This window comes from Catharus ustulatus, chromosome 8 (assembly GCF_009819885.2).
Source record: "Catharus ustulatus isolate bCatUst1 chromosome 8, bCatUst1.pri.v2, whole genome shotgun sequence".
Classification (NCBI taxonomy): domain Eukaryota; kingdom Metazoa; phylum Chordata; class Aves; order Passeriformes; family Turdidae; genus Catharus; species Catharus ustulatus.
In genome coordinates this window covers 32,195,818-32,213,457 of record NC_046228.1, presented here as the reverse complement: position 1 = coordinate 32,213,457, position 17,640 = coordinate 32,195,818, and the positions used below count along the sequence as shown (strand labels likewise).

The following is a 17,640-nucleotide window of genomic DNA, read 5'->3' as shown; positions in this document are numbered from 1 at the left end:
TTTGGGATGAAGAGGAACATCCATAAGGATGTTGGAAGAGGCACCAGGGAGCCACCAAAAATCTGAGCAAAGAACACTGATTCCAATGCTTTGGAATTTTGTCCTGAAATACAGAAAACAAAACTGCCTGGAAAAGCAAGACAGAAGGGGATTTCCATGTGTAATAGCCATGGAATTGAAAATCATTTCTATTTTAGGCTGGCTGACCTAAAAGCCATATCTTTTAGGAAAGGGCAACCTCTCCAAGGCACCAGCATTTCCAGAGGTGTCTGGAAAACCACATCCAATGGGAATTTTATCCCTTCTTGGCCAATGCCAGCCCCAGACATTCCAGTTTCCCCCCAGCCACCACCAGTTGCCCCCTCCAGCAGTGATGTTCTGAGGCTTCGTGCCCAAAGCTATAAAATCCCTTTTCCTTGCCATGTCCTTCACTTTTTTGGTCCATTTTACTCCTGGAAAGCACAAAAACACTGAATGTTTTCCAGGAACATTCCTGCACTTCCATATCCAGGCAATAAAAGAGCTGATTCCTCCAATATATTTTACATTTTTAGCCTGGAGTAATAAACCATATTTTTAATGGAGGAGGTGGAAGCATGAGGCAGCAATTCCAGGCTCAGTTTTGACAAAAGGAGTTTTCTTGGCTTTATAACTAAATTTCCTTCTGTGGTAAAAGAAAAACAACAAAATCTGGTGTGTTGAGCTACACTTTCAAATATGTTTCATCTGTGTGCAGTTCAGTGTCAGTTAAGAGCTACAAAAAATGAGCTTCTCCAGCATTTTCCTGCTCAGGAGAGGGACACCCATCCCTGCAGAAACCCTCTGGGAATGTTTTTCCCACCCTAGGAGGCTCCAGGGCTTCTTGGAGGTTTCTGAGGTGTGAACATCTGCTCAGAGTGGAATATTTCTACTCGAGCTGGTACCTTGAAGGAACAGAGCACCTCCTGCTCTTCCTCTCACCTGGGCCAGGGTCACACATCACCAAGGTGGAGCTTTTGTCACCCATGGCCACCAGTGAGGCTCCCACCAGCAATCCCTCATGGAGACAAAGCCATGCACCTCCCCAGGAACACCTTGAGGTTGGAAAAACCCCTTAAAAATGAACCCCAAACCTTCACAAGGCTCAAACCAAGCCCCAAACTGGTGGGTCCCTCACTACAGGGTGGAGGAGCCAGATGTTAATTTAAGAGGTAAATCCCTGGCATCAGGAGAGGATGGAGGGACTTCAAAAGCAAGGTTGAGCACCACCTCCTGCTCTAAAGCATCCTCAGCTGGTGACTCCTTCAAATACTCGTAAATTAAATATTCATGAATAAAATAATCACACGTTAAACCCCAAACCCCAGGAAGGGACCAGTGTTCCACAGATGCTCTCTCCTCCACAGGATTTCACATCCATCTGGGAAAAGTGAGGAATAAACCACAGGGAAGAACAAGTGGAGCTTTGCTCACCAAATTTACTCTTCACATCACAAATAACCACCCAAACCACCTCGTTCTGCCCATTTTCCAATTCCCAGCTGCCTTCAGCTCCCACAGGGTTACAGAGTGGAGGCTTCCCTGAGGTTTTGTGGTGGCAACAGGAACTCTGTTCCCCTTCTGCCCGGGCTTGCAGGAGTTCCTGACATAGCGCATGAGTGTCCGGTGTCCGGAGCTCCTCCGTGGTGTAACCCAACTCCCTCTTCCTACTCCAAGGTTTTGCGTTGCCTCGGTGCTACAAACAGGTTGCCTCTTGCTCAGGCTCTGCTTTAAAGGAGACCCCAGAGCTCCAAAGCCAAGCAGAGCAAAAAGCAGGCTCGGATTTTGTCTTTTCTCTACAATTCTGCACAAAAAGAGGCGCTCTCTGGGATGTATTGTCATGGGTCAGGCGCTGGATGTGCTTTGAGTTCACCCAAGTGCAACCTCCCTAGACCTGAATAAAAAATGTGTAGGAGATGCTTTCTACCCCTACTCTGGATCTTAGATTTTAGATTGCTCTTCCAATCCCAGCTCTCATCCAGTTCTCCAGGTTCTTTTTAAAAGGCCATAAATCAATGTCATAAACCACTTAAGAGAGAGAGGATATGTGTGCTTCTCTCTCAGCCTAGGACATAAATCCTTCTTGGCTACTGCAAAGCATTTATCGGTACATTTTTTTATGCCTCAGGAAATGTAAGTCAACTTTCTTCACTATATAATCCCAGCAGATCATTTTTCTCAGGGTTATAGGGGTGTAATGACAAAGAAAAGAAAGCCTTTAACACAGCAGTTGTTTTAGGACATCACACAAAGAAGAAGTCACCTACCAGCTCCACTCTCCCGAAGCCTCCGACTCCCAGGGTGTCGATGATGTTGAAATCCGACAGTTTCAGGTTGGCAAAGAAGGCAGCTTCGGCTTCGTATCTGGAGGTTTTGAGGCGAAAAAATGGAAATTTCTTAGAGGTGCAAACCTGAGCAGTGCGCGCCGCCGCCCCCGAGCTGTGGGAGCCTGGGCCAGCCTTTACCTGCTGCACTTCCATCTCAGCGTTCAAAATTGGCTTTTAGCTCAGCATTCTGCTGCTCCCAGTCCCAGCATGGCTCTGCAGGGCATGGTTTTCCAAGGGGGAATAGCAAACATCCCTACTGAGGGTGCAAAGCCAACGCCTGGCACTGCAATCCAGCTCCCAAGGCTACAGCTGGGCACTTTCTATCCATCTTCTCCTGGGTGGGGTTTGCTTTTAAATATTTAGGTGTCTTTAAGGATTTTTGGAAGATAAAAGTATCTCCTAGGAGTTTCTCGTGTCCACAGGCTGGCAGCAGTTTCTATAAATGTTTATTGGAAGTGGCAGGATCACCAAAGGTCCCTGGAGAGAAATCTCAGCCAGGTTTTATGAAATCAGATCTGATAAGCTGCAAATGCCTGAAATGAATGACTTCAGTCACAGATCAACATTCCTATAAGGATATCTTCACTTGTTCTCCTATAAACCCACTCAGAGCAGCCATCCCAAGCCAGGAGGTCCCAAAATCCCGGTGCTCTCTGTTTATCCCACAGCCAACTGCGCCACAAGACCAAGCCCCTGAGTAAGGAACACGCAACTCCAACCCATGCAAGCCTCTCAGAATCAGCTTCTCATGCCTATCCATGACCATAATTCCTCCAAAATAGCTCCTTGATAAAGTTTAGGGTATTTTTAGAAAGGCTTGGAGGGGAAATGGATGAGCAAGATCCACCCCCTCCATAAAATGTGACATTCAGCTGCCGGAGAATCCCTGCGTGTGTCCGACCTTTGGCTGCGGGTGACTTTAAGGGTAAAGAGTTGGCTGGATTATGGAGGGAGGCCTGGAGGGTGCAGGGCTTCATTTTAGCTGGAATAGCTTGCAATTAGCAGTAGGGTATAATTACTGGAGGTTTTCCTTGTGCAGGGTAACAGCAGTGGGAAGATGAGCCTCCATCCCACTCCCGGAGCTACCTGGCCAGCTTTGGGACATTCCTTATTTATTATTTCATTAACAGCATGAACTGATTTACTGACAGATTCCCTTCAAACCACCTCCTCTGCTCTATTTAAAACCTCATTGTCAATGGGGGACAGAGAGCAAAATTCCATCATTTTCCAAGTGAAAAGGGAAACCTACAAACAGGAGTCCAACAGTGTGAAATGTCACATCATGAAAACCCAAATCTGAGGCAACAAAGCACAATTCGCTCCCAGGGCGTGCTGTCAACAAATGACTTCAGCTCTGCTTTATTTTTTATGCTGTCACCAGATCCTATGGGTGACCTTGTTCCTGATGCATCCAACTTTGGAAGCCAATCAGCACGGAGCCCACTGTGAACTTGGGATAACCTTGTGTGCCACAGCTGCTCATTGATCCCTTCGTGCTCATCATGAGGTGAATGCTGAGCTAGCACTAGAAAAGGATTTCAATGTCCCCTTTCAAAGCACAGCAGAGCTGTCACTTCAGGGGTGACAGAGCAGTGAGCGCCTCTCGTTTCCATGATGAATGTGTGGAGCAGTTAAATACCTTTAATTATTTCTAACTACCAGGAAGATCAAATCCCAGCGTGGAAAATTTCCTGCCAACGCACAAACAGATGTGAAATTTCAGGGCCAGGGTCATACAACGGTTTAGGTTGGATGGGACCTTCAAGACCATTTGATTTCAACCTCCCTGCCATGGCAGGGACACCTTCCTGGATAAGGAAGCTGAAATCTTCTGGATTTGCATTGGAACATGTAAAAAACCTACTATTTTGCTTAGAAAAATACTTGCTGCATTCTTGGGATTGCTTGTGGAAATCCCTTGGCTAATTCCCTCTTGGATGTAGTGAGTACATACAAGTGCAGCAAAGCAAATGAGACACATTGGTTGCATTTTTTTCTAAATGCAGTGCAACAAGCCTCCAAACCCCCAAAGAAATGCCAATAATATGCAGTGAAACCAGAACACAGGTAAAATCAAGCAAACAAGCCCTTCCCACGCCCACTAACAACAGTCCCACTGGAATTGTTTTATTCCCAGCCCAAGTCCACTTAAACACCAAATTCCTATAAATTGTTATGCATTCCAAACCTGCTAAGCTGGAGGATAAATATCTTCAATTAAAAGATGAAAATACAAATATTCCCAAGCTAAATCAGAAACCAGGGGTATGATCCTTATCACGAAGTTTAGAATTCCTTCCAAATTCCTGAGGCTGAGTGTGCTGCTCCCTGAACAGAAGCTCCCAAGATTCTGCAGTGTGAGCTCCTCACTCAACACAACAATGATAAAAAACATCTGTGATGTTTGATTTTATCACCTCCCAAAGTAAAGAGGCCCTTTCAAGGCACTGGGAGGGCAGTGCTAAGGAATAAAGATGTTGATATATTAATATTTTTCTCTAGGAAAATGTTCCATTCTGGATCAGGATAAAGAATCTGCAACAGTCAGGAGTGTCTGGGATATTTACAGGATGGCTCAGGCTGGAAAGGACCACATCTGGTGGCCTCTCCCTGCTCCAGCAGGGCCATCCCAGAGCACAGGGCACAGCATTGTGTGCACACAGCTCTGCAACAGCCCCAGGGAGGAGAGCCCAGAGGCTCTGTGGGCAATCTGTTCAGGGAAGCAGCTCCATAGAACAGAGGTGGGATCAGAGTAGGGACAGTTGGACCCCACTTGTGCAGGATAAGGTGGGAATAACTCATCCTTTTGTGGGACAAATCCACCTGTGCCAGTGCAGGGTGATTTTCTCCACTTTGGAGATGCCACAACCTCATGCCATTCCTCTTAAATCAGAAAGGCAATTTTATTGTAAATCCTAGCCTTATGCCAGTGCTTGGAGACTTTCCAAATAATCAAATGCTTTTCTGACCTCTGGAATTCATTCAATTTCTGAATTAGCTGGGAAGACACCTTGGAGGCACAAGTGGCATCACAGGCACATTCAGTGCCGTTCTGGAGTTGTGCAGACACGAGGCCTGAACTTCCTGCACAGGGATTTCTGGGCTTGCTGGTCTCCAGTTGAAATAGCTGTAATTAGAAAGAGCCTTTCCCTCGATAATTTTGATAATTATGCTGCTCATCCCAGGTCAAAATTCCTGGAAAATCATAGCTGGAAGTGCACAAAAAGAGAAGATACAGGGAATACAGGGAATGTGTGATCCAAAAGGAATGAACAAATGAACAGTCTGTTCTTTAATAAAGAGCTTTTAAAATGAAGGTGGAGCTTTTAGCAGGAGCTGGTGGGATACCAGGAATCAACTCCCAGTGTGCTCCTAATGGGACTTTCTGCTTATTGAAGCAGGTTTTTGTCACCTACTGACACTAGCCCAACCTTGGCAGAGCTCCCAGCCCACTCCTGAAGCTGACAACAGAGTGGGACCTCAGAGAGCAGCACAGGAGATGTTCAGGTCTGAGTTGGGCAGGAGCATTCTGCAGAGCCTCCAAGCTCTTCTCCAAGATTTCCTGTGAATCTGAACAGGAGAAACCTCCTGAAACTTCCTCTGCAAGAGCTGGGGCTTAGGAACTCCCTTCCCTGCCTCCAAATAAAATACCTGCTCTGAGGAGCTGCCTTGCCTCAGTGTCCTCTTGAGCAGGGACAGGCATCACAAGACACCACAAGACACCACAAGACACCACAAGACACCACAGTAATCAGGGGGGTCAGGAAGAAATTCCATCTTCCAGTATCCCTGTCCTTTGAAATGGCACTGCAGGAGCTACAGCCCAAATGTCTGGGCAATGCTGTGCCCAAGGGGAGGAGAAATCCTGTGACTCCTCACTGCTGGATGTTTCCCAGTATTTAAATGAGCCACTCCCTCCCAGGATGATGATTACTCTGCCAGGCATTTCAAGCTTTGCCTCCTGAAACTATGAACAACAACAACAATAATGAAATAATTGTGTTACCCAGGCAGCTGATAAAATGAGAAAATGTGAGGAGCAAAGGTTTGCAATTACCCAACTGCTCAGCTCTGCTGAAGTAGCTCCTGATTCCTATCCTAACCATGTTGGGAAACATCAGACATCTGTTAGCAAACTGTCATCTCCAGAGAAAACTTGGCTCCTCTCCACCTGCAGGCTGCCAGCCAGCCAGGAATTGCAACCAAACGGGAACCAACCACCCTGATCTGAGCAAATGCCACCAGTTTGGGGGGATAAATCCAGAATTTGGGAGCCTTCCCCACTGACAGACATCAGCTTTGTTTAACATGCAGCCTTTTATTTGGTTTTTTGGTCAGCCTGGTCACTACCTCACTCGTCACTGAGGAAATGCATTTCTGAAGATGGAAATTACAGAATCTCTGCAAAAACTGGGAGAAGTGGAGCTGCAGCACCTGGGTGGTGATGATCAGAGCCAGCCTGCAAGGAGATACAGATGAAATGAGTCTGAGATCCACAGGTGGGGTGAGGAGGGAAATACATCCCATAACTAAACTTTATTTCTGTGCCCACTAAAAGCCCTCTCCTTATGGTTTTAAGATACAGAGAGATTCTAAAGGGGTCAGAGAATCAGGGAATTTGGCTTGGAAAGGACCTTCATGATGATGTTGTTTCAACCACCTTCCACTAGACCAGGTTCCTCCCAATGTTTTCTTGAACACTTCCAAGACAGGGCAGCCACAATTTATTTCTTATTAAATGCTGCTTCAGGTGATGGAGCACTTTAAAAAAATCTGTACAAAATAAAGCAAAAATTCCCCCAAATCTTCAATTCTGTGACTATTCTTACTCTCCATCTGATTGTTCATATTTTTGCTGGGATGAAATGTCCCACCTGGGTCTGGTCTATCCATGGAACCTTACCTGCCTGATACCCTGAAATAGTGTAAAGCTCCCTAGATTGGATTTGTGCTGTGTGAAGGTGAATAATGGAAGTGGCAGGGACATGGCTGGAATTCCTATCAGCAGGAGGCTTTGTCCTTGAAAGTGATGTAAGGAGCAGATGCAGCAAATGGTGGCAGGGCTGCCACAGCTTCCCTTCCCTGCTGGCTCCAATGACTCCAGAAAACTCAGGATCACGTCTTTGCCAGGGATTTGGGGCAATGGGGAATCCAGGAATAGGTGAAAGTGAAAACAAAAGCACCTCATGTTGTGTCCACATGTGATGCTGAGCTTCAGCTGCACCCTGTTTGAGGGGGCTCAGGCAGGGGACAAGAGGGGAGCAGGGACAGCCACAGGGCATGGACACAACCAGCAGCATCCAGAGCCTGGGAATGCCTGAAAGCAAATTCCTGGGAGGCACTGAGAGCAAATCCCTATTTCTTTGTGGTGTGTTGCCACTCATCCTCTCAGGAGTCCCACCCCAGGTGCAAACCCTTCTTATCCAGCACTGCCTGCAGATATTGATCCATTGGATCAGGACTTCTGGGGGATGTTCCTTGACAAACCTTTGCAGCAGGAAAAAATAACCAGGGCATGAACCCAGCCCTTGCTGGGGAAGGCCAAACCTGCTCTCCAGACTTCTCCAGGATCTGAGCACTCACAGGTCTCCATGGATTAGCTGGAAGGGGGTTTGCCCCAAAATGCCCCTCAGGCAGAGCAGGCAGTGAGAGCAGGAAATAACAATGTCATGAATGTATGGGAAAGGCCTCTGTGCTCCTTTCTCTGTGTACCACGTGTCCTCCTCCCTCATGATGCACAAATGCACCTGGGGACTTCACAAAGATCCTTTCAGGAAAAGCTGGCATTCCAAGGAAAAGCCCAGCTCTGCCTATTTTCCTGTCAATCACAAACATTACAGAACATCTGAGTTCATTCCCAGCTCTGTCACATGATTGCCATTTATGAGCTCACTCACACATTCAAATCCCAAAATTATTCCAGGATATCTCTATCAATAATTCCTGCTTGGGATTAGCTATCCTAACACCAGTCCAGTCCAGAGAGGGATGGATGCTACAGTGCTACTCACTGATCCTGGCTGCTCAGAGAGGATTTACCTCCAGATGAGGATTTGCTGCCCTGCCCCAAGGAAGACCAAGAAGGACAACATCAAACTCATCTTCTACTCTTTTTTTTTTTTTAAATTGCAAGTCACACCAAAAGACTGGAAGGATGGATCTGTGGATGGATCCAGGGCAAACAGATGGGAATTATAACACAGGTATTCCTTGGTCAGATGTCCTCCTTGCAGCTCATCCTTCTGAGGTGGCTTTAACTCCTGATTTAGCTGCTCTTCTCACTGCCTTCCACATCTGACACCTTCAAAAATCCAAATCAAGGGGCTTTTCCTTGTGATTTTTAAAAGCCATGTCGTGGTGGTGCCACTGCATTTGAAGCTGAAGCTGCAGGGACCATTGCATGGAAAATAAAGGCTGGGTTTCTTTTCAAGTCCATGTTTTCAGGGCTGGGAACTTCTCTTGGATGCCTTAGCACCTGAACTCACAGCCTTTCACATCAGGAGAAAATTGCACATCCCCTGCTTCAGATTTTCTTACAGAAAGGGAGCTTTGAGTGGCAGCTAAACCAGACATTAAAGCCATGGCATCTCTAACTTCCTCTGGAAGGGGAAGGAGATCTGAAATTAAAAATATAGGGTTGAAAAACTCACAGGTTCATTTGTCTCATCTCCTTTTTTAAAAAGCAAATCACTTTTCAGTGAGTGCTCAAACACAATATTGTGCTGTTGCAGCAAGCTGAGCTCATCCCAGTTTGGTTCAGTAGTTAAACAAAGAGATTTGTTGGAATTATGGGGCTTTGAGGACTTGAATGTTGCACAGATCTCACCCAAAACTGTAAATGAACACATTGAAATGCAGCCAAAGCAGCTCAGAAAGTGCTTCTTCTCATCCAGGCTCTTTGAAAAGTCTGGATTTTCTGAAGTGAGTTTTGTTGAAGCCCTAAATGTGCCAGGAGCTTGGTGATACCTCATTATAAACCCTGTGCTGCTGGGTTCAGTGCCTCCCACCCCACAGTGGGACCTCATCTGAGAGTAAACTCCTTCAAAGGCAAAATTCACCCTTTTTTCCCCAGATATTCATGTGGGATCCTGTTCTCTTGTAACACAGAGAAGTGCATCACTCCCTTTAAAACTCACAACAGCCCCCAGGAGTCTGAGCTCCCAAAATCCCAACCCTCTGCCCCCCAGTTCCAGCACCCACACTGTGGAATTGTCCATAACCATCCACAAGATGCTGATGGGCCAGAAGAAGCCACAATTTTCTGGAGAGAGCCAAAAAAAACCAGGATAGAAAATGCCAACTGACTGGAACTCCTTAGAGATCTGAGCCCAAGTGCTCTCAGGAGAGCACAAAGAAGGTTTTTAGGGAACACAGTCCCTGATTTTCTCTGGAAGTCACAGGGAGGTCACCATGGAAATGTGTATTTGTTTTCCAGATGCACATGTTCATCCTGAACTCCTAAGGAAACAGCTCCATGCTTCCAACAGGACTCTCCCTACCTCCTTCTTTGAGAAATACTGGATTCAGCTCTGGGTAAAACAACATTGTACTACTCCTCATGCCAAAATGTCCTGAAATAGTTCAAACAAGACACCCTACAGAATAGTCTGATTAAACCCCCCAGATTTTAATCCATTTTAATTAAAAGGGGCGGAGGGAGGATGTGGAGTATTCCTTCCTCTGGTGGAGTTTCCTGTTCTGTGCAGTATTAAAGGATATTACTTAAGGATGGGGGTTGTTCCTTCTCTTTTCCCTCCCTTTTTGCCAGTCTCTTGTTTTAACTCTGGATTATTTTAGCTGGAGGCTAAAGAAATGCCTCATGTCACATTCTATCCTGGTTCAGTGAACAAAATCCTAAGGAAAAGCAGAAGACTTCTCATGGCACCTCACATGCTGCACTCAGACCTTGACAACCTCATTTCACTGCAATGAACAGAACATTTGATATAAAATGGAAGAGCAGTAAAATTTTATTTATCAACAGCCAAATAAATTCATACTCAAATCATGGATTCCTAGGGCAAAATTTGGCTTAAACCCCCAGATCCAGCAGCATTTCTATGGGAGCACTCCATAAGGAGTTATTCCTAAAGGAATGACACAAAGACAGTGGGAAATAAACCTCCCACAGTGATCTTTAATGCCCTTGAATAATTTAGAAGGGGGAAAAAAGGAATATTTTGGTCAGGAAGGAGACAATTCTCTGAAGTCCCTCTTTTCTCCTCATTAGTTTGAATCTATAGACAATAAAATCTCTTTGGAAAAGAAGGCATCAAGGGTTTTCCTTTCACTTTTCTGACTGAATTGAGAGGCAATACCTGCAGATCCCTTGGGGATTTTTTTCCTTTGGAAAACACCAAGGGGAACCCAGGCTGCTGTGGATACTCATGAAAACAAGAATTTTACATTAAAATTCCAATTGAACTCCACAAGGGCAATAAATCCCAGCTACCAAACTGGATTCCAAGGTACCATTGAACAACACCAAAAGTATTTTAGGGAAAGTTGTTGGGATTCATTGGGAAAGAGCCTTGGTTCCACCCTTGGAAAACCAGGCATGATCTCAAGGAAAGCTCAGCCTAATTACAGCTTGAAATTGCTCAAATCACAGTTGTGGTCTACAAAATCTCCCCAGCTAATTGCAAAGTGCTAATTAGATCTCAGCACCCCCAAAGTGGTTCAGCTGAGCATGGTAACTCCAAGCAGCCCTTTTGCCTCCAGACTCCAGGCAGGACCTGCAGGAGGAAAGGTCACCATGGCAACAGCGATGCTCCTGCTAAAAGGACTTGGTTGCAGCTTTCTCCTCTTAAATTTTTTAAGGAATGTGGGGAACAGATCAATAAATTGATAATGTCAGACACATATATTTGTCCAACTCACTGTGTTCACCACTTACTGCGCACTTGTTCAAGTCCCAGGGGTTTCAGACAACTTTGTCAGTGTTTTGCCCTCAGTTCTTTTTTCCAATGGTCCAAATGCTCTGGGAGAAAATCCCTTCCAAGAGGGATTCCAGCTTGGCAGCTGCTAAAAGGTAGAGTTCTACCCTTGAGAGAACTTGTGTTCTTTCTCAAAGGGCTGTTGAAAGGCATTTCATGGAATCACAGAATGACTTGGGATGGAAGAGACTTCAAAGTCCATTCAGTGCCACCCCTGCCATGGGCAGGGACACCTTCCATCATCTCAGGCTGTTCCAAGCCCCATTCAACCTGGCCTTGGACACTTCCAGGGATCCAGGGGCAGCCACAGCTTCTCTGGGCACCCTGTGTTAGGGCCTGCCCACCCTGCCAGGGAACAATTCCTTCCCAATATCCCATCCATCCCTGCTCTCTGGCAGTGGGAACCCTTCCCTGTGTCCTGTCCCTCCATCCCTTGTCCCAAACCCTTCTCCAACTCCCTGGAGCCCATTGAGGCACTGGAAGGGGCTCTGAAGTCTCCCCAGAGCCTTCTCTTCTCTGTTTCTGCAGCCTCTTCCAAATCACAGGATCCCAGTTTGGCTGAGGCTGCAGGGAGCTCAGTGGGCACCTGGTGGCCCCTCCCTGCTCCAGCAGGGCCATCCCAGAGCACAGGGCACAGCATTGTGTGCACACAGCTCTGCAACAGCCCCAGGGAGGAGAGCCCAGAGGCTCTGTGGGCAATCTGTTCAGGGCTGGGCACTGCCCAGGGAAGAAGTTGTGCCTCCTGTGCAGGGGGAATTGCTGGGCTCAGTCCCTGCCCGTGGCTCTGGGGCCATTGCTGGGCCCCCGGAGCAGAGCCTGGGCCCTGCTCTGCCCCTCCCTGCACACAGGGACAGCCAGGGCTGAGGGCCCCTCTCAGCTGGGGCTCCTCTCCAGCCTGAACAGCCCCAGCTCCCTCAGCCTTTCCTGGGCACCCAGATGCTCCAGGCCCTTCCTCAGCGCCGCAGCCTCCGCTGGCCCCGCTGCAGGAGCTCCCTGGCCCTGCTGTGCTGAGGATCCAGAGCTGGACACAGCACTGCAGAGGGGCCTGCAGGGCTGCCACAGGGGCAGGATCCCTCCCTGAGCTGCTGCCAATGCTCTTCCTGCTGCCCAGGATCCCATTGGCCTCCTTGGCCCCAGGACACTCTGCTGCCTCAGGGACAGCTCGGTGTCCCCCAGCACCCCCAGGACACTCTGCTGCCTCAGGGACAGCTCGGTGTCCCCCAGCACCCCCAGGACACTCTGCTGCCTCAGGGACAGCTCGGTGTCCCCCAGCACCCCCAGGACACTCTGCTGCCTCAGGGACAGTTCAATGTCCCCCAGCTCCTTCCCCACAGAGCTGCTCCAGCAGGGACCCCCTAGCCTGTGCTGGTGTCCAGGGTTATTCCTGCCCAGGTACAGGACCTGCATTCCCCTTGCTCCAAGGTAATTCATGTGTGATGGATCTGGAGACATTGTTGTAGTTGGTGGGTGAATGATGTCTTCTTACTCCAGAGGTTCCCCCCAATTCCCACAGATCATCAGGAAGAGCCTCTAATTGCACAGGATTTTCAGGACCAAACTTCCCAAAGCATCCCTCCAAAACCCTCAAGGATTTATCGCTCTGGCCAATGCTGGTGTGCTCCAGCCTTGCCAGCACTGCTGGTGGAAGTTTGCATTTTCCTTCCCATTTACTTGGGGAAAAAAAGGTGACATGTAAGAGGAAGGCAGGAATGAGGGGAATATCACATACAATCCTACTGGAAATGTGGGAGCAGGCAGGAAGAAGATTGTCCCTCACAAAGGAAGCGCCTGTGCACACAAAGAGCGGCTTGGTGCTCCCCTTGTTCACTCTGGTAGACAAATGGAAACATGGGAAGAACTCACTGAACCCGGGTTCCTCCTAATCAACCCCATCCTAGGATCTCCCTTCTCCAAACCCACTTCTAATTTGGTTACCTGCTGAGATTTTGGTTTTTATGTGAGTATTGCTTTGGGCCATGCAGGTCCTTTTGGCTCCACATGGGATGGACTCTGCAGAAGCAGGAAGAGTTAAACACCTTCACACAAATAACCTTTACCTGGCAAAAGTCAGGAAAAGGCAGAAGAATGAAAGGTCCTTTTAGAGAAAATCTGGAGAAGCAGGAGAACCAAAGCACCTGTGCAAGCACAAACATCCAAGAAAGGTCTAAGGGAGAGGAACAGGAGAATTAGGAGATCTCAGCTCTCAGGAAGGTTATTTTGGCACAGGGGAATGGCAGGGCCATCTCTGGGATGACAGAATTACACCCCCAGAAGATGCTGGAGACAGGAAGGCTACACCAAACCTGTCCTAAAAAAAAAAAAAGAGTAATTTATTGTGCTAAATCAGATTAGCAAAACAAATTATCAAGATCAACTGTCGATGGAAATTCCAGTGTAAACAAGGAAGGAGAGTAATAGGATGAGATTTCTGGCCACCCAAAAGATGAGCAAGGCTGGCTGTGATCTGCTTTGGGTTGTAAGGGACCTTAAAATCATCATGTGATGGGCAGGAACAGCTTACACTTGCTCCAAGCCCTATCCAACCACAGCCCCATGATAGATAAGAAAAGATGAGCCAGGCCAAATTCAAAGTCTACCCTTGGAGGAACCTCCTTGTAAGAGAAAAACCATGATGTGCTATGACCTAATACTGCTGGAGAGATGTTTCATATAAAAGCAGCACTTAAAATGTCACTAAAGGGAATTAGAAGAGCAGCTGAAAGAGCTGATGAGAATTAAATCTCAGCAGTGGCACATGAGGATCTGGACACAGCAAACACACCCAGCATGGATCTAGGAGAGGCCAGCAGGAATTTGGAGTGGCTGAGTGGCAGCAGGAGCCAGGATATTAAAAGCAAGAGCACCCTTCAAATATGAGATCATGTCAAACAAATCAAGAAAGAGGAAAGAAAAAAGAACCAAATCATGTCCAGTTTAAAGGAAGAAGACCATAAGATAGAATTAAAAAAAGGCAAATAACAACTTCAAAAGGCTTCAAACCAAATAAAAACCCCTTCCTGACCACAGCAGCAGCACGAGCCTGACCATGGGCTATAGAGACCCTACAGAGACCCTCTGGAAAGAGCCCACCGAGGAGAACAAAGCCATGTGAGAGAAGCTCAGTGCACTTTTTACCCCTGGGGTCAATGTGGGGAGACCCTCCCAGCACATCTTCCTTCCCAGGGAAGCTCCAGGGGAACCCCATTGAAGTGTCAGGAGGGACCCAAGTCAACCAAGAGACCAGATGGGCCTCCCCCAGCACTTCTGTGTGACCTCCAGGATGGAAGTGGCTTTTTGATGGGATCCAGAGCCCTTTGGTCCCCTAAACCCAACATCTGTCCTAACAGAAGCACTTGACACATGGATAAATTGGAGTTCTTTGGGGAAGAGCCAAGGCGCTTCCCAAGCCTACTGGAGCTCTTTGAAGGAGTCCCCAGGCACATGGGGAGGAGAGATCTGCTGGATACAGTTGGCTTGGATTTCCTAATGGCATCTGACAAGGTTTGAAAGGCTCTTACAGAAATGATATAAGAAGGGTGTGTGCATTTATTAAAACAAAAAAAAATTCAAAATAGGAAATGCATGGCTCTTTTTCCTAATGGAGGGAGGCCAGCAGTGCTCAAATCCTTCCTGTTGAATATCCTTAGAGATGAACTGGAGAAACAAGGAGAAGTAAAATGACAGCATTGGTTAAGGATATGAAATCACCAAAACCAGCAAACAAAAGCCCAAGGTGAAAATCTGAACAAGGAATTAGACACCGAGGGACAAGGCAATACCTACACTTGAAATCTTGTAGGAATTAAGTGGGGGGAAAAAAATCCTGCATAAGCAGGTGGTGATGATCATTCATCCACCTTTACTGCCCTCACCCCAAAAACTAAGGAGTAAGGTTGGAAAAGGTACTGGAAAGGAATGGTGAGGAGCATGGATATGGACTGGATTCTGTGCTAGAGGAAAAGACAACTGTGCTAGGAGATGATCAAAGTTGAAAAGGTCAGGGTGTGCCATGGAAAGCAGCTGTGCAGATTCAGGGAAGAGAAACCCACCAAGGAACACTCAAATCTATCAACAGCAGGAAGTGCCTGAGTCCCAAATCACTGGAGACCAGAGGCTGCCAATTAATAAATCAATAATCACATCTTTGCTCCTCTCCCAGTTTTAGACACCTGCTGGAGGGCACAGGCAGAGACAGGACCCAGCTGGATGCACTGAGGCACTTCCAATAGATCTTCACAGAGCTGGGATAAATTGGGAAACTCAAGACCCCTCTTTGCAGTGTCTAAGAGCATTAAAGCCCAGAGCTGTGTTTTCCAGCCTGCCCTGGAATCTGTTTGTGTCTGACATGGTGAGACAGGAGCTGCTCAATCTTACAGCTTGTCTTGACCAGATAAAAGGAAGTTCTTATCAGGCATTTCTTTATTTGACACATGGCAGCCAGGCAAAAACAGAGTTCTCACTGCTCCACTGCTGCTGTGCCAAAATTCACTGCAGGAGAAACTCCCAAGTGCTTTGACAACATTGGAATGCTATTCTGTGCTAATCAAGGAGGGATTAGAAAAACAAGGAACCAAAAAAAATCACCTGAACTCCCAGGATTTTTTACTTCAGGTAGCTCCTTGGCTGGGAAAGGGATGCAAGCTGGCTCCTTTGGGGAATCCAGGCACCAAATCCTGCCCATCCCAGCAGTTCAACATCATTCCTGCTTTTCTGATGGAGCACAATAGTTCCTAAAATACCTCCCATGCACTCTGCTCTGTTTGGAGAAGGGCTTGTGCCATCCCAGGAGCTGAACTTGCACGGATAAGTTCTCTCCTGAAACCACTCCAAGCCTTGTTCTCAACACTGGAATCTCACCCCAGCTCTGGGAAATCCAGTGAGATACAGGCACAGCAGCAGGTCTGGGGTGGGGACACACAGGGGACCAAGAGCTCTGGTACTCAACACCAGGGGCAGATCAGAGGACAGCAGATCAAAAGCAAGGAGCTTCCTGAGGGTTTCTTAGCATCCCTTTGAAGGTTCCATCCCTTATCCAGCACTTTCCCATACTTCCACTGGAGGGCAGGAATATCCCACGTTTCCAGGGACAGTCCTTCAGGCCATTGCCACACACTCTTAAACAGCCCTAGGAAGGCCCAGCCTTTGGGGACATTCGTGTGCTCCTCCACACTCTCATTTGGTTTCTGTCCTGCTTCTGTAGAGCAGCTTCATTTTTCCAAAGCATCCTAATTATTTTCATCAAATAACTGCAGCATTCATAGTTTGTTCCCAGTGTCCCTCTGCCTCCCTGCACCACCTGCAGCTCTCCAGGGTCCCCTAATTTCCTGACATAATTTTTCTGTAGGTAGTACAGATATACTGGAATTCCATACATTTGCATGGTGCAGCAGATTTACATTCTCACTGCTTCCTCAGGAGACAACAAAACTTTTCAAAATATTTTTGCCAGAGAGTGTGGATGTGCTGGAGGTCAGGGATCAGGACAGGCTGGATCCATGGGCTGAGGTTCAGCAAGGCCAAGTGCTGGGTCCTGCCCTGGGCTCACCCCAAGCCCTGCAGCTCCAGGCGGGGACACAGGGGCTGGAAAGGGCCCCTTGGGAAAGGCCCTGGGGGTGCTGTGCCAGCAGCTGGACAGGAGCCCAGGGGTGCCAGAGGGGCACGAGGCCAATGGCCCTGGGCTGTGCCAGCCATGGTGTGGCCACAGAGCCAGGGCAGGGCTGTCCCCTGGGCTGGCCCTGCTGAGGGACCTCGAGGGCTGTGTCCAGTTCTGGGCCCTCCTGGCCAGAGACCCTGGAGGGGCTGGAGCGTGTCCAGGGAAGGGAATGGAGCTGGGGAAGGGGCTGGAGCCCCAGCAGGGGCTGAGGGAGCTGGGAAAGGGGCTCAGCCTGGAGAAAAGGAGGCTCAGGGGGAACCTTGTGGCTCTGCACAACTCCCTGACAGGAGGGGACAGCCGGGGGGGGTTGGGCTGTGCTGCCAGGGAACAGGGACAGGACAAGAGGAAACGGCCTCAAGCTGTGCCAGGGGAGGCTCAGCTTGGACAGCAGGAGGAATTTCTGCATGGAAAGGGTGCTCAGGCCTTGGCAGGTGCTGCCCAGGGAGCTTTGGAGTCCCCATCCCTGGAGGTGTCCAAGGAAGGGCTGGAGGTGGCACTCAGTGCTCTGGGCTGGGGACAAGGTGGGCACTGGGCACAGCTTGGGCTCCATGGGCTGGGAGGGCTTTTCCAGCCTCAGGGATCCTGGCATTCTGTGACAGCCTTGCAGAGCTGACATGGGGACCTCTGGCTTGTATTGTCTGTATCTTTATTACTGAAAACTTTCATCAAGAGTAGAATAAAGTTGATTTACTGTGTCCCAAGG

General features: G+C 48.0%; 1 protein-coding gene across 3 annotated transcripts in view; it reads right to left on the bottom strand.

The window, feature by feature from the left end:
- The window catches only part of PRKG1 (protein kinase cGMP-dependent 1), a 358,167-nt gene that overhangs the window by 22,494 nt on the left and 318,033 nt on the right, over nt 1-17,640 (bottom strand). For all 3 annotated transcript variants that reach the window (XM_033066125.2, XM_033066123.2, XM_033066126.2), the window contains exon 10: nt 2,286-2,382. In XM_033066125.2, the coding sequence (XP_032922016.1) occupies nt 2,286-2,382 (97 nt within the window). The remainder of the gene's footprint in view (nt 1-2,285; nt 2,383-17,640) is intronic.